The 22,736-nt window shown below is 41.9% G+C and overlaps 3 protein-coding genes across 3 annotated transcripts; all 3 read left to right on the forward strand.

Annotated features, from left to right (window-relative positions):
• Positions 1-2,429: 2,429 nt before the first annotated feature.
• Positions 2,430-3,695, forward strand: LOC139786105 (uncharacterized). Its single transcript, XM_071725259.1, has one exon. It carries the CDS (start codon positions 2,430-2,432, stop codon positions 3,693-3,695), a length of 1,266 nt encoding a protein of 421 aa, XP_071581360.1.
• A 2,903-nt stretch (positions 3,696-6,598) lies between these two features.
• On the forward strand, positions 6,599-7,981 carry LOC139786106 (matrix metalloproteinase-27-like). The gene has a single exon (XM_071725260.1). The coding sequence runs from the start codon at positions 6,599-6,601 to the stop codon at positions 7,979-7,981; it is 1,383 nt and encodes a 460-aa protein (XP_071581361.1).
• Positions 7,982-11,485: 3,504 nt separating this feature from the next.
• LOC139786107 (uncharacterized protein F54H12.2-like) lies at positions 11,486-12,838 on the forward strand. Its single transcript, XM_071725261.1, has 2 exons — positions 11,486-12,432; positions 12,502-12,838. Exons 1-2 carry the CDS (start codon positions 11,486-11,488, stop codon positions 12,836-12,838), a joined length of 1,284 nt encoding a protein of 427 aa, XP_071581362.1.
• The last annotated feature ends 9,898 nt before the right edge of the window (positions 12,839-22,736 follow it).

Here is a 22,736-nt window from a genome sequence, read left to right on the forward strand (position 1 = left end):
GAACGTTCGTCTTACCGCAGTTAGAGGGACCGCAGATGATGCAGCGTACGACGTTCGGCAAGAGAGGACCGTGTCTGCGCGATTCTCCGTTTTCCCGCTCGCTCTGAACGGTGAGTCGTCGAAACGTTTCCGTTCAAATTGAGAAGAAGAAAAAACCCTCCCGCAACCGCGACCGAATGCGCGGCGCCGGTCTACTCGATCGCGCGATAAACGCTCTTCCCTTCGAGCTGCATATACCCGGCTATCAGTTTTGCGGACCCGGTACGCGTCTAGCGAAGAGACTAGCGCGCGGCGACAAAGGCATCAATCCGTTGGACGCGGCGTGTCGCGAGCACGACATAGCGTATTCGCGAAGCGGCGAGCTCGCCGAACGACACGTCGCCGATCGACTGCTCGCCGAGAGGGCGCGCGAGCGCGTCACCGCGAAGGACTCGCCGGTCAGTGAGAGACTCGCCGCGGCGGCCGTATGGGCGGCTATGAAAGCGAAGACGAAACTGGGCATGGGTATGGAAAGGAAAAAAGGAAGAAAGAGGAAAGGAACGGGGAGAAACGCGAAGACGAGGAGGAAGAGGCGGAGGATACTTCCGACGGCGAAACGCGGCGGCTTCTTGCCTTTTCTACCGATGTTGGGTGCGCTCGGTTCCTTGATCGGTGGCGCGGCCGGCGTGGCCAAGGCGGTGAGCGCCGGCAAAGCGGCGCGACGGGAACTCGAGGAACTGCAGCGACACAATCGCGCGATGGAGGGTCGCGGGCTGTACCTCACGCCGTATAAGAAGCGCGGAGGTGGCGCGAGGAGAATCGCCGAAAAAAAAAAATTTCGCGGAAGAAGGCGACGTTAGCGGCGACGTCGGATCTGCCGCCGTACGGCGTCACGACGAACGAGCAGCTCGATCGATCGGCGCGTCGCCTACGCATACCGTTCTTCCGTGGGGTGTTCATGCGCGACGCTCTGCCGACGAGGGTGCGACACGCGGAGTGCGGCATCGTGAATCTCGACGACGCGGCGGGTCCGGGCACGCATTGGGTCGTTTACGCGAAGAAAGGGAACGCGGCGATCTACTTCGACGCGTTCGGAAATCTCCGTCCGCCGAGGGATCTCGCGCGATATCTCGGCGGTGGCGGCGAGAGCGCGATCGTGACGTACAATCGTCGCGCGTTCCAGACGTTCGAGCAGAGAATCTGCGGACAGCTGTGCCTGCGATTTCTTCGCGAGATCGATTGGGGGAGCGGTGGCGAACGATCGACGTTCTCCCGCGATGTCGCTGACGCTCACGTTAACCGGAACCAGCAGCGTTCTCACGGCGAGTCACTTTCCCGCTTTGGATCTGAGCGACGGCGAGTACGAGCTGGGTTTGGCGACTTTTGAGACGTACAATTCGATACCGAACGTTACGTCGGCGAACAATCGATTCTACTTCGGCGAGGACGACCGGAAGATCGTCGTTCCGGAAGGGTCGTACGAGCTGCGAGCCGTGAGCAGATATTTGCGCGCCGCTCTTCTTCATCGCGAACGTCGCGCCCGCGAGAGAGAGAAAGAGAAAGAGAAGAGAGAAAAACTGCAGGCCGATGGCGCTGGACGGGTAAAAGAAAATAAACGAACGGAGAAGAACGACGACGACGATAACGACGACGCTTATCGCATATACGAGGACGAAGACGACGACGACGGTTATGGCATATACGGGGACAACGACGGCAAGAACGACGACGATGACGGCGGCGATAGAACGATACTCGCTCTTCGCGCCAACGAGAATACCATGAGGAGCGAGATAAAGTGCGCCTACAGAGTGAATTTTACAAAACCGAACAACATCGGTTCTCTTTTGGGTTTCTCGCGCGATCGTATCCTAAAACCGAACAAATGGTACGTTTCCGACGGACCCGTTGACGTCATGAGCGTGAACATAATTCGCATCGAATGCAGCATCACCACGGGAGCGTACAGCAACGGACGCTCGGTGCACGCGATACACGAATTCGCGCCGAAAGTTCCACCGGGATATAAACTGTCGGAGACTCCGACGCAGATCATTTACCTCCCGATCGTCGCGCGAAACGTCACCGATATCACGGTGCGAATCGTGGACCAGAACGATCGATTGATCGACTTTCGCGGCGAGGAGATAACGATTAGACTGCACGTACGTCGTCGCCGCAGTTAGTGTGTGTGTGTGGGCGCGTATCTCAGCGACCTGAAGAGAGAGAGCGAGAGGGATGCTCGTTCTGAACGGATCGAGCGCGGATTGTACGAACGAGCGAGCTAGCCCGTTCTACGACGTAATCGAAAGCGTAAGGAAGAGAAGAGGTGGCGGTGGTGGTGGTCGAGGAGGAAAGAGAGCCGTTCTCAGCAACGCCAACGTCAGGTTCCTACGATCGCTGGGTCTGGCCGTGAGAAACGCGTCGTTTCTACTTCGAAAGGAAAGACCATGGCCGACATCCTGAGTATCGGCGGTGAGCCGATCTTCGACGAGCGCATCGTCGGAATCGAGACTCACACGTATAACCCGTACGTGAACACGACTTTCGGGCACAACGACGAGATACGAATACCCATACAGCAACAGGATCTGTATACGCTGCCGTGCGACAGTTTTCTGTACGTCGAGGGACGACTCTATGACGACGGCGCGAGCGCGACGACGTCGGAAGCGACGGATGCTCAAAGGCAATACGCGAAATTGGTCAACAACTGCGTAGCGTTTATGTTCGACGAGATTCGATACGAACTCGACGGCGTGGAGATCGACCGGTGTAGAAACGTCGGCATAACCAGCACGATAAAGAACTACGCGTCGCTGACCGCCGAACGAGCCAGGAGACTGCAGAACGCCGGATGGAGTTATCCGACGAACGAATCGAATCTGAACGACGCGTCCCATCAATTCAACTTTTGCGTACCTTTGAATATTCTTTTGGGTTTCTGCGAGGACTACAGACGCGTGGTGATAAACGCGCGACACGAACTTATCCTGATACGCGCTCGGAACGACGTCAACTGCGTCGTAGATCCGAAAAAAACCGTGCCGAGAGATCCCACCAAGGATCCTAAAATTACGCTACTGAAGGTGCAATGGCGTATGCCGCACGTGGCGTTAAACGACGTGACTAAATTGTCGCTTTTGCGAACGTTGGAGAGCGGACGATTTCTGAGCGTGGGCTTTCGCTCTTGGGACCTGTACGAATTTCCTCTGCTGCAGAGCACGACCAAGCATTCGTGGGCCGTGAAAGCCGCGCCGCAGTTGGAGAAGCCGCAATACGTCATATTCGCGCTGCAGACCGAACGGCGAAACGAATTCACGGAGGACTCCTCGAGGTTCGATCATTGCGCGCTCGTCAACGTGAAATTGTATCTCAACTCGGAATTCTATCCCTACGACGACGTGAACGCGGATTTCGAAAGCGACAAGTTCGCCGTGCTGTACGAGATGTACGCGAAATTTCGAGGAACGTACTACGGGGACAATCGCGACGACGCGCTCTTTTCCCCGCGCGACTTCGCGCGAGTAGCGCCGCTCGTGGTGATCGATTGTTCCCGCCAGAACGAAGCGGTGAAGAGCGCCACCGTGGACGTGCGCATCGAATTCGAATGCAAGGAAAACGTTCCGCCGAAGACCACCGCCTTTTGTCTCATCGTTCACGATCGTGTCATCGAGTACGGTCCGCTGACCAATGTGGTGCGCAAAATCATCTAGCGGAAATGGCGATTGTAGGATACCACACCCCGGAAACGGGAGATATATATATAAAGACGGGGATCCTTCGATCGTTCCTCAGATCCCGTTAAGAACGAGCAGTTTGAGCGTGAATTGTTCGACGCGCACCGACTCGATGGCCGCAGCGGCAACGACGATCTTCGTCGACCTGCAGGGATTCGTGGTGAGCGACAGATTCGTCGCGAAGGAGGTGGCCGTGCTCCGAAGCGAGACGCGCGAACTCGCGCATCACGTGTTTCGCGCGCCGATGAAGTGGGACCTGCTCACGAACGCCGAAAAAGCAAGGGCCAACTGGCTGATGGCGAACCATCACGGCCTCCGTTGGAAAGACGGGGACGTGGACTATCGCCTAGCCAGGTCGATTATTCGACGCGCGGTGTGCGACGACCTGGGCGAGGGAGAAGAGACGCCCGGCGCGCGAATATACGTGAAAGGCCTCGAGAAGAAGAGGTGGCTGGAGGAGATTCTCGGCGACGTCGACGCGACGATCGAGACCATCGACGCCGAGTACGACGACATCGATCGGCTGGAGTTTCTTCGCGCCGATCGCACGTTTCGCTGCGGACGCCATCAACGGTGCTGCGCGATGGAGAACGTGATGAAGTTGCGCGACTGGTGGAACGAGCGACGCGAGTGTCTCTCCAGCATCGACTCCACGGATCAAATATAAATGTGTATCCATCCATCTATATATGTATATATTCTAATCAATAACAAAAAGATCTATCTATCTATATTTTATTCAATAAAAAAGATCTATCTATCTATCTATATTTTATTCAATAAAAAAACTGATGCAAAATCAACGAGGAAAGTTATTCATTATTCGCATACCTACACCATACGTATAATCGTACTCGATAACGCCGAGCGCGATAGCGTTGAGCGCGCGAGCGACGAGCGTGATGCGTAAGCGAACGAGAGCGTCGAACTCCGAAGAAGAACGGCAACGATAACGCCGAGCGCGCGAAACTGTCAATGAGCGCGGAGTCGGGAGCGTCGAGCGGAAGCGCGATATCGGCGGCGGGAGCGTCTAATCTCGTTGTTGTTCACGCGTATTTATCTTTATATAATAGTTATTTAATATTTACTATTTAATATTTAATATTTATTGAACATTATATGTCTAGCTATAAATCACAGATTTCGTATAACAGATATTTCATAATGCAAATAAAAGATGCTCCTCCTTGGTTGTTTATGGAATTATATATTTATTTAATATTATTTAACATTACATTTATAGTTATTCACTATTTACTTATATTGCTTATATTTATTTACTATTTAACATTACATTTATAGTTATTCAGTATTTACTTATATATTACTTATATTACTTATATTACTTATATTACTTATTTATTGTATTTATTTGCGATTGGAGAGGGGGTGGGCCAGCCTTCGACGACGTCGTCGTTGACGACGTCTATCAGGTCGGTGTCGACGTCTATCAAGTTGACGTCGACGTTTCCGCGCCCACCCTCGTCCTCACCGTTGCCGTTTTCGCCGTCGTCGTCGTCGTCGTCGTTTTGTTCGTAACGCCGTCCTGATAATTCAAACCGCGCAGCGTCCCGATTCATGCCGCGCATCCTCGCGGTGTACAGACGGATGTACTTTTGAGCTTTTTTCACCACCGATGTGATGAGGACCCTGCGCAAAAAACAAATATCATTATTAATAAGAATATAAATGAGTATATAAGTGAGTATATAAATGAGAATAAAAATGAGTATGTAAATGAGTGTAAATGAATATATTACTGAATGTATAAATACTATTAATAATTTGTGATGTAGAATATATATATTTACATTTTTGTAAACTTACATTCGATTGAACATTCGTGCGTCCTCGTCAACGCGGATCGTCACTTGTAAGCAGGGCGGCGCTCTCTCCGCGATGGTCGTCAGACGATGCTGCAGCCGCAGCATCGCCTCGTTCAATTCGTCCCTAGCCATATCTAGGGACGCAATGTGCGTTTTCACGTCTTCGCACACCCTTATCAGTTCCTTTACTCCATCCATATTTTGCGCGTTTAAAAAATGTGCAACAAAAACTGCGAACGAACTACACCCGAGTCTAGCCTCGAGTCCTTATATATATCGAGGATGCGCAATCGAAGAAGGATGCGGAATCAAAGAAGGGATGCGCAATCATAAAGGATATTGCGTGTGTAATTAAAACTATGTAAAAAATTGACCTTTTGCACACAGGAAGAGATGCATTTTTCTAATCAAACCGACTCATCCGCCGGATTCGTCGACGAATTTCTTCCACCCCGAGACCCCCGCCGCCACCTGTCCGCGCTATCGGTAGCGAGCATGCCCATGTAAGTCGCTCGTATCGCGACGCATCGTCATCGTCCATAAAAAAGCAGGATATTGTGCAATAAAAAAACTATTTTTAGAAACTTTGCACAGAGGAAAAAATGCAATTTTTTTATCAAAACGGACTCATCCGCCGGAATCGACGCATTTTTTCCACCGCGAGACCCCGCCGCCACCTGTCCGCGCTATCGGCAACGAGCGTCACCGCGTGAGCCGCGCGTCGCGATCGCGCTCATATCGCGAAACGCCGTTATCGCAGTTCCGCCGTTTCTCTCGCTCTCTCTCGCCCTCGACGATGTGGCTCTCGCGCGTAATCGCGTTAACCGCGTGTTTTATCGCCGCGAGGTGCGTCAATCCCACGGATGAGAATTACGCACATACGATCGATTACCTGCGGAAATACGGATATCTGACCGAAGATGTGGACGCGTTTCCGGCTCAGAGACGAAACGACGTTCTTCGTAACGCCATCGAGGAATTTCAACGATACTACGGTCTGCCCGGCGATGGAACGCTCGACGACGAAACGCTGCAATTTATGCGTAAACCGCGATGTGGTTTCCAAGATATCCTGAAGCACGGAACGGCGGCGAGTCTATCCAAATGGCCGAGGACTCACCTGACGTGGGATTTTTACGTAGCCGCCAAAAGAAGCTGAATACCGCGCGGGCCGCGTTCGATCTGTGGTCGCAACATTCGGCGTTGACGTTCGAACGCTCCGAAACGAATCCTGACATTATAATATCTTGGCGAACCCGACGTCACGGTAACACGAATATCAACGTAAACGGCCCAAATTGCTCGGCCAAATTCGACGGTCCCGATAACGTGCTGGCCCACGCGTATCTCCCGACGAACGAAGCGGGATTCGTCTCCGAGGTGCACGTCGACGGGGACGAGCCGTGGCATATTCACGTCGGTAAAAATCCCCCGAGTACGTTTTCCCTGCATTTCACGCTGACGCAAGAGATCGGTCACTCTCTCGGATTGGGGCACAATGAGCGCAAGACTTCGGTGATGTTTGCGTACTCGCCCGACAAGCAGTATCCGGTTAAGCTCGACAGATTCGACATTCTCGACATTCAACGTTTGTACGGTGAAAAACGGACGAACGCGCCCTCACAGACGCCGCCGCCGCCGCCGCCGCCACCGCCGCCGCCACCGCGGTCACGGCCGCCGCAACCATCGCCGGACCTGTGCGCCCTTGGTCGCGTAAACGCGATATTGGTTTTGGAAAATCGAATGTACATCTCGTACGGGCGTTACGTTTGGTCGATCGATCTGGACGGTAGGACGTACAATGGACCGTTAGCCCTGTCGAATCACATGAGCTTTCTTCACGACAATTACACGCGCATAGCTGCCGCCTATCAATCTCCGTCCGGTGATCTCATGGTGTTCGTAGATAATTTGGTATACATGGTTCAATATCCGGAATTTTCTCTGAGGCCAAATTGGCCGAAGACCTTGCGAGAACTCGGATTTCCCGCAGGTGCGAAACTCAACGGAGCGGTAAACACCCATAGAGGCCGTTCCTTCGTGATGTACAACGGTAACTCGGTGGGCGAGATAGTCGAATGTACGAAGAAAGTCGTCAGACGTACGCCTCTCGAGGCGACGTTTCCCGGAATACCGACCGGCGTGACGTCGATCTTCCGATACGTCGACGGCAATCTGTACTTCACCACTCGGACGCAGTTCTACAGATTCAACGAATTTACGAAAACCGTCACGGCCGCCGGTAAATTCGATCTACGGATGCTGAATATCGTCTGCCCTAAGACCGAACTGTTGCAGCAGTTGCGCGATCTTCTCGATCGAATCGTACGCGTCGGCGATTTAACGTCACCGGCGAGCGATTCGGACGACGACGACGACGACGACGACGGCGGCGGCGTTCAGCTTTACGATCGCCGTGTCCGCCGAAGGAAGTAGAGGACTGCGCAAATCCCCACACCACACCGCACATCGCGCGATATAAGTGAGAACTTTTCTACTTATACCGATGTGTTCCCAACAAAGCATCAGTATCGCATCGTCAGCTGAATACGACGTGTCGAAACAGAAATCAGAAACAAACGATACTGCAACGCGCGTGCGAAATGTTCTCGACGTTGGCCGATCGACCCGCGCTGAGGGATCTTTCCCCTCGCGAGACGGATTCGGAGGTGAACGACAACGGCAAAAGACGAAGGATCGAATCGACGGACGATCATCATCAGCATCATCATCGGGAGTCGCGTTCCAGCTCTCATCCCCCCAACGACGTTCGCAACCCCGTCGTCGCGCCTGCGGTGCGCATCCTGGCGACCCGTTATCCGCTGACGACGACTGGCTACAAATACCTAGCCATCGGTGTCACGGTTAAGTCACCGTGGTACGGTATACCCGCACCTTCGTACGTGGATATCGCCCTGGGAGATAAGCAAGGCAAGGAGATCTCTCTGACGCTCGATATGTGGAAAGGACTACTCGAGCGCAAACACGACATATTGGCGTGTCTGCGATCCAACCTCGTCGATGGAACCCGTCCCCCCTCGCCGATATCGATTGGAGACCTGACGCTGCGATTCGGATTAATCAACAACCTGTCGATCTTGCGTATGGAACTACCCAACGCGGCTCGCCTGGCAATGTCGCTCCCCACCCTGCTCTCGCTGTACGATTTCCAATTTTGCGTCGATCGCATCGTCTCGGCGCTGAGCGCGGTCATCGAGGAAGTCGACGCGAAGTATTCGCGCTATCAGGAGATATCCGCCAACGCGATTAAGACGGGAACTTCGGCCAAGACTGCGATACTGAAAAGCGAGTTTTTCGATCCTAACAAGATCGTCGACTGTGAGATTACCGCGCTTTGTTTCAAATCCTGAACGGCACGACGCACGTTTACAAATTTATATATATATATTTATACACACAGAAACAATGTAAACGAGTATCGACGTATGTAAATACATATTTTATTTTTCAAAATAAAAACTACCGCTCGTACGCGGATATCTCATATATGTGTTCTCTCTCTTTCTTTTCCGTATCTATCTCGATACGATCCCGCGCTCCCTAGGTCCCCCGATTCCGCTTACTCCACGATCGCCGCGATTGCGTCATCTACGATGCGTAGGGAAGGATCGAAACAACTTTCGAACCGAGACGAACAAGAACGAAGAACGGTTATCGGGACCCGCGAAAAAGAACGGCCTTGAACACGTTCGAACGTGTTTTTCGCGCGCTCACCAATCCCACCGCGCCGGGGACGTCGAGAAGAGCGACCTGAACAAGTTGCAACGAGTTTGGACGCGTTTGAACGCGCGCGATGATAAAAAATTATTCGCGATGACGCGCGAATCGGGCGGATTTCCGCTCGCGGCCGATAACGCGGTCGATAACGCCGATCCGAGCGCCCTCTCGGAGCGTCCGGGAACGACGATCCCCCCCACCCCCCGGTGGCAACCCTGCGGCGCGAAATTCCCCATCACCCGCCTAGGGAATTTACGTTCTTTCAGGTTACCGCAAGGTGGCAACACTGCGGTGCGAACTTCCCCATCACCCCGCCTAGGGGACAGGTGTTCCCACCAAAATACCTCGCTTCTGATTGGACCGCCTCGAGTCTTCGTACCGCGATCTGATTGGACGGCGATACACCTTTGTCCAGTTTCCAGGGGAATGTTTGTCCGGTTACAGGGGAAATTCCCCCCCGCACCCTGTCCCCCTCACCCCCCCTGTTACCCCCTTGCACCTGTCCACCCTGTGTTAGTTAGCTGGCGCGGTTATCCCAGCAAGTTCGACTCTTGGATCCCCGCTTCGAATTTAACTTCTCTTCCTCAAGATGAGGGACGACCAATTTCTCATGGTTCTTCCGAGCAATAGCAGCATGCGCTATTTCCAGAAAATAGAACCTCGTCATTCGTTACGGAATTACCTCAATCTGTACACTTACACGGTGAATGGGAAGTGGCGCTTAGCGAGATTCAATTTCCCAGTACTCTTTTACACTTGCGCTATAAGGAAAATGAAATCCTCTTCTACGATACTAAACCGGAAGAAGAAAAAGAGAAAGTACAGGTGGCGAAAAAAAGCACATTTTCGTTCGGACTTTACAAAAATACCAGAGAACTTATCTCGGCGATTAATGAAGCATGCAAACAAGCTGACTCGCACTTTATTTAGATCAACAAGAGAAGACTGGAGGAAAAACCCACATCAGCATTACTTGTAACGCAAGTGAATGCAATCTAATACATCATATGTGCCTTTCCGATACTCTTCTACAAATACTCGGTTTAGGTCATGTTCTTCTCAATAATCCCGAATACTATGGCGAATTTTCTGTCAGACGCTACGCAATTTATCCTTTTTCCAACCAAGCGTTTACTGCAAAATATATTAAACTTGGTCATATTAGTGAAAATAGTGATGCGCGCGAAACAGCTTTCTATAGTCGTGAACCTTGTAGTTTGCAGCGCGGTATTCCAGATAAAATGTTCGTTTATTGCGATATTTGCGAGCCTTATGTAACAGGTGACGCGCAAACACCTCTTCTCCGAATAGTGCCGGTCGAGACATACCGCTATAATCACGTGGACGCTTACGGAACGAATCAGGTGAAACATTTCTCCCCGCTGCATTATATTCCATTACGCAAAACAAATTTCCGCACGATTGAAATAGATATAAAAGATCAACTCGGAAAAAATATACCATTCGAATCCGGGACGCTGACGGTGACATTGCACTTTAGACGTTTCCAGTAACAACGCGGTGTGTTGTCGTCGAAAAAAAAAAAATAAAAACTAAATTCAGAGCCATGGACTACGAATATTACGATTCACATCAGAGTGGACGAGGCGGAGGAATTCCACGAGTTTTCGTCGGAGCATCCTATCAACGAGGTCATGGAATCGGTAGTTTTCTCGGAGGATTATTCAGAAAGGTGCTGCCTTACCTAAGTAGAGGCGCGCGAGCGGTCGGTAAAGAAGCTTTACGCGCGGGTATCAATGTGATGCAAGATGTCGAAAATGATACGCCGTTGAAGGAGGCGCTCAAAACTCGTTTCAAGGAATCGAGTGGAAATCTTAAAAGAAAAGCCCAGGAGAAGATAAGCAGCATGATGAAGGGATCGGGATATAAAGTATCCGCAAAAAATCCTGCGTTTCAGTTTCCCTTTGGCAACCACACCAGTCACGTCGCAGTTCGTAAACGTCGTCGTCCTCAAACGGTCAAAAGAAAATCGTCAAAGAGCAAGCAGAGGAAGAGAATAACGATCAAAAAATCATCGAAGAAGAAGAAGACTCGTGCTGTAAACAGAAAGTCATCTACCGCTACGAGACAGCGTCATCGTCGAGTCAGCGTCAAGAAACGCAGCGTATCCGACATATTCTCTTAATCGTCGCGCGCGCGCACACGAAGCAAGAATTCAAGGAGCGGAGGAGGAGGATAAGCATGTCTTTTCTGCACACGCACTCGAGTGAGTGTTTAAAAAGCGAACTCGATTTCTTCTCATTGCCGCCCACTCAAACTAGTATCGAGAGCTCGCAATGGATCTATTACAAGCCCATAACTTCCCTCGGGGACGACGCGCCTATAGAATTCGTCATACCCGGTCACGGGGAAGACTACCTGGACCTCACGCACACCATGTTGAGCCTTCGCATACGCGTAGAAACTTCTCCCCTAGCAGGCGGCGGTGGCGACGGCCAAACAAGTACACCAGGCGGACCTGCGTTCAAAGTAGGCCCTGTAAATCATTTACTGCATTCCATGTTCAATCAAATCGACGTATATTTCAATCAAAAGCTCGTCTCGCCCCCAAACAACGCCTACGCGTACCGCGCGTACATAGAGGCGTTGTTAAATTATTCTTCACCCGCAAAAACTTCCCATCTGACCTCTTGTCTGTGGGACATGGATACCCCCGGACTCATGGACGCACTCGTAGATTCAGAAACACCAAATCCGGCTCTCGTGAGACGCGCTCGTTACATTCACGAGGGACACGCGCTAGATCTCATAGGTCATCTTCATTGCGACGTTTTCAATCAAGATAAATTTTTAATTAACGGTGTGGAGGTTAGAATGAGACTCGTTCGTTCGAAAGATTCGTTTTGCCTTATGGAAAATACTTCGACGTCGAAAATACGCATTCTAGACGCCAGTCTGCTCGTGAGAAGAGCAAAAATAAGCCCAGGCGTTTTACTCGCGCATGCGAGTATGTTGAGCAAAACTACCGCCAAATATCCCCTTACGAGAGTCGAAGTTAAAACATTTACGATTCACGCTGGTCTCGTAGGAGAATCGATAGACAATGTAATACTCGGTCAACTGCCGAAACGAATAATAGTCGGTTTTGTCGATAACAGAGCGTTCAACGGAGATAGAAAATTAAACCCGTTTAATTTCAAAAACTACGGTATAAATTTCTTTTCGCTGTACGCCGACGGTATACAAATTCCCAGTAGACCGTTACAACCGAGCTTCTCGAGAGACGAGCCACTCTACGTCGAAGCTTATCACACTCTCTTTTCGGGAACCGGCATACACTTTTTGAACGAGGGTAATTCCATAAGCAGAGAAGATTACGCCGAAGGATTCACACTTTTCGCCTTTGATCTTACACCCGACTTATCCGCCAATTTCGCCGGCCATTGGAATCTTGTGAAACATGGCAGTTTACGATTAGAAGTGCGATTTGAAAAAGCACTTACTACAACCGTTAATTGTATCGTTTACGCCGAGTTCGATAATGTTCTAGAAATCGACTCCTCTCGTCAAATCATCGTCGACTTTGCCGGTTAACTTTATTTTTACCCCACCACTATATATTTTACCCATCGCCATTTTCCTGCGTAAAGTCCTGTGAAAAGAGAGAGATTCAGTTTCACTCGAGACACGGACGTCGACGCTTCGCTTGAAAAAAATAGAGAGTGCATTTTGAACTATGGATCTGACCATCGACATACAAGGTTTCCGTGATGTCAACGGAAAGTTTATTCCGAAAGAAGTCGCAGTTGTCGCGATTAACGCGGCAATCACCGGACACTGGATTATGTCGCCACCCTTTCCATTTGACGATCTACCCGAAAAGACAAGACGAGAGAATAACTGGCTTTCGCGAAATTATCATGGAATCGAGTGGTTCGATGGTGAAACCGATCTCAAATGTTTCACCCTACATCTGCGAGAAATTACGCGACAAGTGCGTTACATCTACTGCAGAGGCGCGGAAAAGACTCGTTACTTGAGTCAACTACTTTCCAGAAACATATATAATCTGGAAGAAATTTCTCCACCGTTCAAAAGTTTACCGGAGGCCCGAGAGTACAGACAACGCTGCACACATCACGGATTTCGTGTTTCGACTACGGACAAAATTGCTTGTGCGTTACGTAACGCTTTTAAATTGAAACGCTGGCTAGTCTTGCGAGACAACAGCGAATGCATCAGCAACAGCAGCAGCAGCAGCAGCAGCAGCAACAGCATCGACTCGAGCTACGATACTAATCTCTCTTACGTAAAATTGGTCACAAGCGACGACGACGACGAAGGTGAAAAAACCGACGGTGACATCGCTATAAAAAAAATAAAGCAGTGGCAAAAAAAAAATAACGAGACAGAAGAGAAAGAGGAGGAAGGAGAAGTAGCAAAAGCCTATTATTCAATAGCGGGTGTAAGAAAAGAATACATCTTCAATAACTTGCCGATACGCCCGTCACCACCCAAGAACACTAGTGCGACAACTCAAAAAGAGGTAAACTCCGAAATTTATACAAATAATTCCTCTCGTGCGAACACCACCTCACTGTGAAGAAAATGAACTCGCTAGAAATCTTACAAGCGCTGCATCATCTCAGTGTCAGATATGCGGGCGTCTATCCTGCCGACAGACTGCCGAGGGTGTGGACGAGGTCGACGGCCATCGTCGCTAATACGGACGAACACGATCGGCCTGGCCAACATTGGGTCGCTTTTTACGTCGACGAGCAAGGAGCAGGAACGTATTTCGATAGCTACGGACTACCGCCTTTAGACTCCAGATTCCTCTTACGCCTTCGTCGGAATTCCACTACACATCGATGGAACACCGTAACACTACAAGGAACACTCTCTCAAACTTGCGGCCAATACTGCTGTGTATTTTTATATTACATGTGTAGCGGTTATAATCTTTGTCAGTTTCTTAATCTGTTTAGCGACAATAGCGAGCGCAATGATCGTTTGATTGTAAAATTATTTCGTAAAATTTTTCTTCATAATAAAAGCGCATGCGTAAAACCTCACGTTGAATGTTGCCATGTTCAGGCATGTACTTTTAAGAATAATTAAAAATACTTATTCTCACGTATCAATGTATTATTTTATGTAATAAACATTGTTTGTATCTTCAACCCCTCCCGTCTATTTATTCATTCCCTTTTCTTTTGCGTTAAAATAGTTGCATCACGTCACAAAGCGAACCTGACCGTACCTGTTTTACCTTCTCCTTTCTCCAGAAAATAAGTTTCACGTATTTCATTGTTTCGAAAACTCTTTGTCCAGACCCAAGTCCTAAAAGAACACGGTCATAAATCATGAAAACTATTCTCTGAAATCATAAAAATTCCACTTTCCGTTTTCGACATCTTAGCATAATATCCTTATTTTAGCTTAGCGTCGTCTACCACGTGCTCCCGCCAAAATGGCGCTGGTCGGCACTTCCGCTATTTTTCCTTGTGACTTAGCGTCGTTCACCACGTGCAGGCCCAAAAAGACGCTGGACCCTTTAGGCGGGAGAGCCAATCAGACGCTGGGTAGGTATGGGGTATCCAATCAGAACGCGCCATTTAGTTACTATTTCGAATCCGACATTTTTGTTTCGTAGTCTTTTACCACGTGCAGCCCCAAAAAAGTCACTAGACACTAGACACCCTAGGCGCGGGAGAGCCAATCAGACGCTGGGTAGGTATGGGGTATCCAATCAAAACGCTCCATTTGAAGCCGCCATTTTTGACTCCTACTCTTCCACCACGTGCTACCCCCTCAAAGCCGCCAGACGCCTCAGGGAGGAGGGCCAATCAGACGCTGGGTAGGTATGGGGTATCCAATCAAATCGCTCCATTTAATTACCTCGTTACCCCCGCCCCTCAGGCGGCAGCCAATCAGAGCGCTCCGAGGTCACGTGGGCAGACCGTCTGGCCACGCCCCTGGCGCCGGAGGGGTCGGTGGAGGGGGTTTGTTTTGACGCCCCATACCTACCCACTTACTACTTGCATACTTTGATGGTATTTATTTTTTTATATAAGTATAGCATTTTTGATAAATAGAAACAGCAATTTTATATGATGCAACCTAATCTATTATACATCATAAATGAGAAAATAAAACTTTATTATATTTTTTTTCATGTAAAATTCATTCTTAATAATATAATCGAAGATGAAACTGAAAGTGCCACATTGCCACATGTTACAAATTCAGAGAAGACTTTGTTAAAACAAAAGAATATAAATAACCATACTATAAAAAGAAAAAGTAATTCAGGCAAAGAAAGTACTGAAAAAAAGAAACGGTGCAGTAAGTCACTTTCAATATTGTAGTTATGATAAATAAAATTATTTAAAAAAATTGTAAATGTTCTTTTCTTACTAAAATTATTACTTATCTTAATTTCTGACAATATATTTTTTAATTTATATGTATACTTATCTCCATTTTCGACAATATTTGTACATAATAATTTATCGATTTGTACATAATAATTTATTTTTAGCACCTCCTTATGGAAAGACCATAAGAATACGTTGGACGGAAGAAGAAAAGAAAACAGGTTTTTTCCTATTTGGAAAAATTATTAACAAGTTTATTAACAATCCTTCTTTAAAAATTAAATTACCTTCTTTACAAGAAATTGCATTAAAAACACGCAACAATATTTTAAAACATCGTCAGCCAGCAGTAATAAAGACTTGGATGTACAATTACATTGTAAAAGAACGCAAAAATGCAAAAAATGCTAAAAAATAGCGGTACTAATGTATCATTTTCATCAAGATCATTATTCGGTGAAATATTGGTATGAAAATATACATATGATAAAGCATCGAAGAATTAGATTTATTATAAAAATGTTTCCTTTTTTTTTTGTTTTTTTAAAAAAGTTTATTTACTTTAATAATCGATCTTGAGAGAAATTATATATATAAGTTTAGAATTATGAATGAACTTAAAAACATTTTTTTAGTTTTTATAATCTACATACTATACTATAATAAAATGTTATTTTTCAATTAGTTAATCAGATAAACAAAATTGAACAATAAAGCCTGATTAAAAAAGAGTGATACAAGTGGAATATTAATTTAGAAACTATTACCTGTAAAAGAAATATTTTTATTACAGTATTTTTATTATAAAAATATTTTTTGTTAATTGAAAAAAATTGATTTATTTTATTAACATATTTTGAGAAAACATTTATAAAAATATTTCTGTTTTTGCTTGAAAATGTATCATAATTTTAGTTCCTATAATACACATATGATAAAATATATTTTTAATTTTAATTAATTAAATAGCATGTATGTGAAAATCAAGAGACTATGTATTTTATATACTATTATAATAATAAAATCAAACAAAATACGGAAACGTATACTACGTTGTTAATAATAAACTTTCATTTACTTGTTCCTTTTTGCTAAATTTTACATTAACTAATTATTATGCTACGATTGCTTTCTGGAAAAAAAAATAATACTTTCAAATAATATATGACGATTTATTTAGATACTCTAACTTTTCAGAAAACAAGAAAGGTGTTGTTTTAAAAGTTGTTCACATATCTATTGTATTATATATTATGTATTTATATTGTACATTATGTATTTCTATCTTATTTTTCTGTCAACATTGTTTAAAATTATACTTTTGCAAAAAGATATGAGTAAGATATTGCCTGATTACGGTTACAAACATTAGTATATATGTTAAATACAATAGATAATTGAAAGAAGAGAAAATATTATCACAGAAAGGAAGTATATTAGCAAATTTAGTTGCTGTATTAACAAAAAGAGAGATAACTAATATAATTATTAATTATTGAAAAAAAAAAAAACAGAAAATATATTCTTGTGACCTAATGATCGTTTCCAGGACAAAACAAAAATTTAAAAATATGGTTATAATAAACACAGGAATGAATAACGCGCTTTGGAAAATTTATTTAAAAGGAATTTAGCAAAAAAAACGTACAGTAAAGAATCAATTAATCATTCATGTGTTTCATTTCACATTATAAAAATTTGTCTATGGCTTGGAAACAAACATTATATCATGAAGTAATATTTACACATTTTTCAACAACTTCACGTATTTTACGTGCATATCAACATTTGGAAACGCCATTAACTTACGTTTTTTTTTGCCGAGGTATGTAATTCTTAATAATATTGATAATGAAGACAATGTATAAAAACGTAATTCTATATAATAAAAGTATGGGACCATTAAGGCCAACGCTTGAATTGTTTCTTGGAAAATTGATCGACATATTAGTAAAAAAATCACGAAAATTACTTGCATATTCTGTTTAATCTTTCAAAAAGCATTCCAGATGTAGAGATTTCATTCTTATTATTTATGAATTACGTATTTTTACATCTTTATTGTCACCATTATTAAAAATGACACCTTTATGGAAAGACTTAAGGTGACATTACCGAATCGCATTTACAAATATTTTATGTACCATAAATGCGTTAACTTATTACAAATGGTAGAATTACAATTTTGTAGCCTAACGTTTGTTCCCAGGACTTAAGCAAATTTTCATAAACAATGTGAAAATTAAGAAACAATCTTGAATAACTATGTAATCTCGGAGTACATTTCTCCTTCGTTTGATCCAAGTATTTTCTAATTTTCTATTTAATTGTTCTATTTAGATGTTCTGATTAATATTACAGGAAACAATCCAGGCGTTGGTCTAGAAACTTGCACTTTAGTTATGTATGAATTACGTCTTTCTACGTTATGTTTCTTGTCAACATTGATCTCAAAAATTATATTTTTGTGAAAAGACATGAATCGACATTGTTTACAGATGTAAATATTTATGTAACGCGTTAATTATTGAAAAAAAAAACAGAAAATATATTCTTGTGACCTAATGATTGTTTCCAGGACAAAACATAATTAAAAAAATATGGTTATAATAAACACAGGAATGAATAACTCGCTTTGGAAAATTTATTTAAAAGGAATTTAGCAAAAAAACGTACAGTAAAGAATCAATTAATCATTCATGTGTTTCATTTCACATTATTTACAAAAATTTGTCTGTGGCTTGGAAACAAACATTATATCATGAAGTAATATTTACACATTTTTCAACAACCACGCATTTTACGTGCATTTCAACATTTGGAAACGCCATTAACTTACGTTTTTCTTTGCCGAGGTATGTAATTCTTATAGTAATATTGATAATAAAGACAATGTATAAAAACGTAATTCTATATAATAAAGGTATGCGACCATTAAGGCCAACGCTTGAATTGTTTTCTGGAAAATTGATCGACATATTAGTAAAAAATCACGAAAATTACTTGCATATTCTGTTTAATCTTCCAAAAAGCATTCCAGATGTAGAGACTTTCATTTTTATTATTTATGAATTTCGTATTTTTACATCTTTATTGTCAACATTGTTAAGAATGACTCATTTACGGAAAGATGTAAGCTGACAACTGCTTCACACTGATTAGTCAATTAATAGCAATTTATATTTTGTTATAGAAATTTAACGTTTAACAGCATATAATTTTTTATAATATTTAATGGAAGTCAATTAAAAAGGTCATAAAAAGATCTTTCATTAGTTTAATCAATATTTTTCAAATATTTTATCATATTTGAATAATATCGTTTATATAGTTTATGTTTGTTCTGGAACATACCATTATGCACAAAACTTTTCCAGGACAGTCCTGGAAGTTATCACTGTTGTCAGCTTACATCTTTCCGGGAAGTTGTCAGCTTACATCTTTCCGTAAATGAGTCATTCTTAACAATGTTGACAATAAAGATGTAAAAATACGTAATTCATAAATAATAAGAATGAAAGTCTCTACATCTGGAATGCTTTTTGGAAGATTAAACAGAATATGCAAGTAATTTTCGTGATTTTTTACTAATATGTCGATCAATTTTCCAGAAAACAATTCAAGCGTTGGCCTTAATGGTCGCATACCTTTATTATATAGAATTACGTTTTTATACATTGTCTTTATTATCAATATTACTATAAGAATTACATACCTCGGCAAAGAAAAACGTAAGTTAATGGCGTTTCCAAATGTTGAAATGCACGTAAAATGCATGGTTGTTGAAAAATGTGTAAATATTACTTCATGATATAATTTTTGTTTCCAAGCCACAGACAAATTTTTGTAAATAATGTGAAATGAAACACATGAATAATTAATTGATTCTTTACTGTACGTTTTTTTTGCTAAATTCCTTTTAAATAAATTTTTCAAAGCGAGTTATTCATTCCTGTGTTTATTATAACCATATTTTTTAAATTATGTTTTGTCCTGGAAACGATCATTAGGTCACAAGAATATATTTTCTGTTTTTTTTTTTCAATAATTAACGCGTTACATAAATATTTACATCTGTAAACAATGTCGATTCATGTCTTTTCACAAAAATATAATTCTTGAGATCAATGTTGACAAGAAATATAACGTAGAAAGACGTAATTCATACATAACTAAAGTGCAAGTTTCTAGACCAACGCCTGGATTGTTTCCTGAAATATTAATCAGAACATCTAAATAGAACAATTAAATAGAAAATTAGAAAATACTTGGATCAAACGCAGGAGAAATGTACTCCGAGATTACATGTTTGTTCAAGATTGTTTCTTAATTTTCACATTGTTTACAAAAATTTGCTTAAGTCCTGGGAATAAACGTTAGGCTACAAAAATGTAATTCTACCATTTGTAATAAGTTAACGCATTTATGGTACATAAAATATTTGTAAATGCGATTCGGTAATGTCACCTTAAGTCTTTCCATAAAGGTGTTATTTTTAATAATGGTGACAATAAAGATGTAAAAATACGTAATTCATAAATAATAAGAATGAAATCTCTACATCTGGAATGCTTTTTGAAAGATTAAACAGAATATTCAAGTAATTTTCGTGATTTTTTACTAATATGTCGATCAATTTTCTAAAAAACAATTCAAGCGTTGGCCTTAATGGTCCCATACTTTTATTATATAGAATTACGTTTTATACATTGTCTTCATTATCAATATTAGTAAGAATTACATTGTCTTCATTATCAATATTATTAAGAATTACATACCTCGGCAAAAAAAACGCAAGTTAATGACGTTTCCAAATGTTGATATGCACGTAAAATACGTGAAGTTGTTGAAAAATGTGTAAATATTACTTCATGATATAATGTTTGTTTCCAAGCTATAGACAAATTTTATAATGTGAAATGAAACACATGAATGATTAATTTATTCTTTACTGTACGTTTTTTTTGCTAAATTCCTTTTAAATAAATTTTCCAAAGCGAGTTATTCATTCCTGTGTTTATTATAACCATATTTTTAAATTTTTGTTTTGTCCTGGAAACGATCATTAGGTCACAAGAATATATTTTCTGTTTTTTTCAATAATTAACACGTTACATAAATATTTACGTCTGTAAACGAAGTCGATTAACGTCTTTTGTGAGTTTGTATTGCTTGATGGCGTTTCCAAATGTAGATATGTAAAATGCGTGAAATTGTTGAGAAATGTGTTATTTCGTGATATAATGTTTGTTTCCAAGCCACAGACAAATTTTTGTAAATAATGTGATATTAAACAAGTGAATGAATATTCTTTACTATACGTTTTTTTCCTAAGTCTTGTTTAATTAAATTTTCCAAGATTATTCATTTGTGTGTTTATTATCGCATTATTTATAAAAATTTGCTTGTGTCCTGGAAATAATCGTTAGGTTACAAGACCATGGAAAAAGGGATTACTACAGCAAAAATGCACCTAAAATTTTTGCATTGAGAGTTATAACTTAACAAGAAGTAAAGAAATCTTTTAAAATTGAATAATTATATTAGTTATCTCTCTTTTTGTTAATACAGCAACTAAATTTGCTAATATACTTCCTTTCTGTGATAATATTTTCTCTTCTTTCAATTATCTATTGTATTTAACATAAATACTAATGTTTGTAACCGTAATCAGGCAATATCTTACTCATATCTTTTTGTAAAAGTATAATTTAAACAATGTTGACAGAAAATAAGATAGAAATACATAATGTACAATATAAATACATAATATATAATACAATAGATATGTGAACAACTTTTAAAACAACACCTTTCTTGTTTTCTGAAAAGTTAAAGTATCTAAATAAATCGTCATATATTATTTGAAAGTATTATTATTTTTTTCCAGAAAGCAATCGTAGCATAATAATTAGTTAATGTAAAATTTAGCAAAAGAAACAAGTAAATAAAAGTTTATTATTAACAACGTAGTATACGTTTCCGTATTTTGTTTGATTTTATTATTATAATAGTATATAAAATACATAGTCTCTTGATTTTCACATACATGCTATTTAATTAATTAAAATTAAAAATATATTTTATCATATGTGTATTATAGGAACTAAAATTATGATACATTTTCAAGCAAAAACAGAAATATTTTTATAAATGTTTTCTCAAAATATGTTAATAAAATAAATCAATTTTTTTCAATTAACAAAAAATATTTTTATAATAAAAATACTGTAATAAAAATATTTCTTTTACAGGTAATAGTTTCTAAATTAATATTCCACTTGTATCACTCTTTTTTAATCAGGCTTTATTGTTCAATTTTGTTTATCTGATTAACTAATTGAAAAAATAACATTTTATTATAGTATAGTATGTAGATTATAAAAACTAAAAAAATGTTTTTAAGTTCATTCATAATTCTAAACTTATATATATAATTTCTCTCAAGATCGATTATTATTAAAGTAAATAAATTTAAAAAACAAACAAACAAAAAAAAGGAAACATTTTTATAATAAATCGAATTCTTCGATGCTTTATTATATGTATATTTTCATACCAATATTTCACCGAATAATGATCTTGATGAAAATGATACATTAGTACCGCTATTTTTAGCATTTTTTGCATTTTTGCGTTCTTTTAAAATGTAATTGTATATCCAAGTCTTTATTGGTGCTGGCTGACAGATGTTTTAAGATATTGTTGCGTGTTTTTAATGCAATTTCTTTTAAAGAAGGTAATTTTAATTTCTAAAGAAGGATTGTTAATAACTTGTTAATAATTGTTTCAAATAGGAAAAAACCTGTTTTTTTTCTTCTTCCGTCCAACGTATTCTTCTGGTCTTTCTATAAGGAGGTGCTAAAAATAAATTATTATGTACAAATCGATAAATTATTATGTACAAATATTGTCGAAAATGGAGATAAGTATACATATCCCTTTCTAAAAAAGGCATGGATAGTTTATTGTTGCCTCTTTTCCGTGATGCTGATTGGTTGTCTCGAAACTCGATCTTGATTTTGATACCAGTCACTTCAATTCGTGGCTGTCGCGAACGGTGGTATTTTGACATTTGACAGTTACGTAGAAGAGGGTTAACATATTCAGAA

This window comes from Temnothorax nylanderi, unplaced genomic scaffold, assembly GCF_030848795.1.
Source record: "Temnothorax nylanderi isolate EJ_2023f unplaced genomic scaffold, tnyl_v1.0 TNYL_tig0956_pilon, whole genome shotgun sequence".
NCBI classification, from domain to species: domain Eukaryota; kingdom Metazoa; phylum Arthropoda; class Insecta; order Hymenoptera; family Formicidae; genus Temnothorax; species Temnothorax nylanderi.

What these genes read in the sequence shown, in the direction of transcription:
- LOC139786105 (XM_071725259.1), top strand. Translation starts at nt 2,430, where the DNA reads ATGGCCGACATCCTGAGTATCGGCGGTGAGCCGATCTTCGACGAGCGC.
- LOC139786106 (XM_071725260.1), top strand. Translation starts at nt 6,599, where the DNA reads ATGTGGTTTCCAAGATATCCTGAAGCACGGAACGGCGGCGAGTCTATC.
- LOC139786107 (XM_071725261.1), top strand. Translation starts at nt 11,486, where the DNA reads ATGTCTTTTCTGCACACGCACTCGAGTGAGTGTTTAAAAAGCGAACTC. An exon ending in GGAGATAGAAAATTAAACCC is followed by an intron (nt 12,433 to 12,501) that starts GTTTAATTTCAA and finishes AATTCCCAGTAG; the next exon opens with ACCGTTACAACCGAGCTTCT.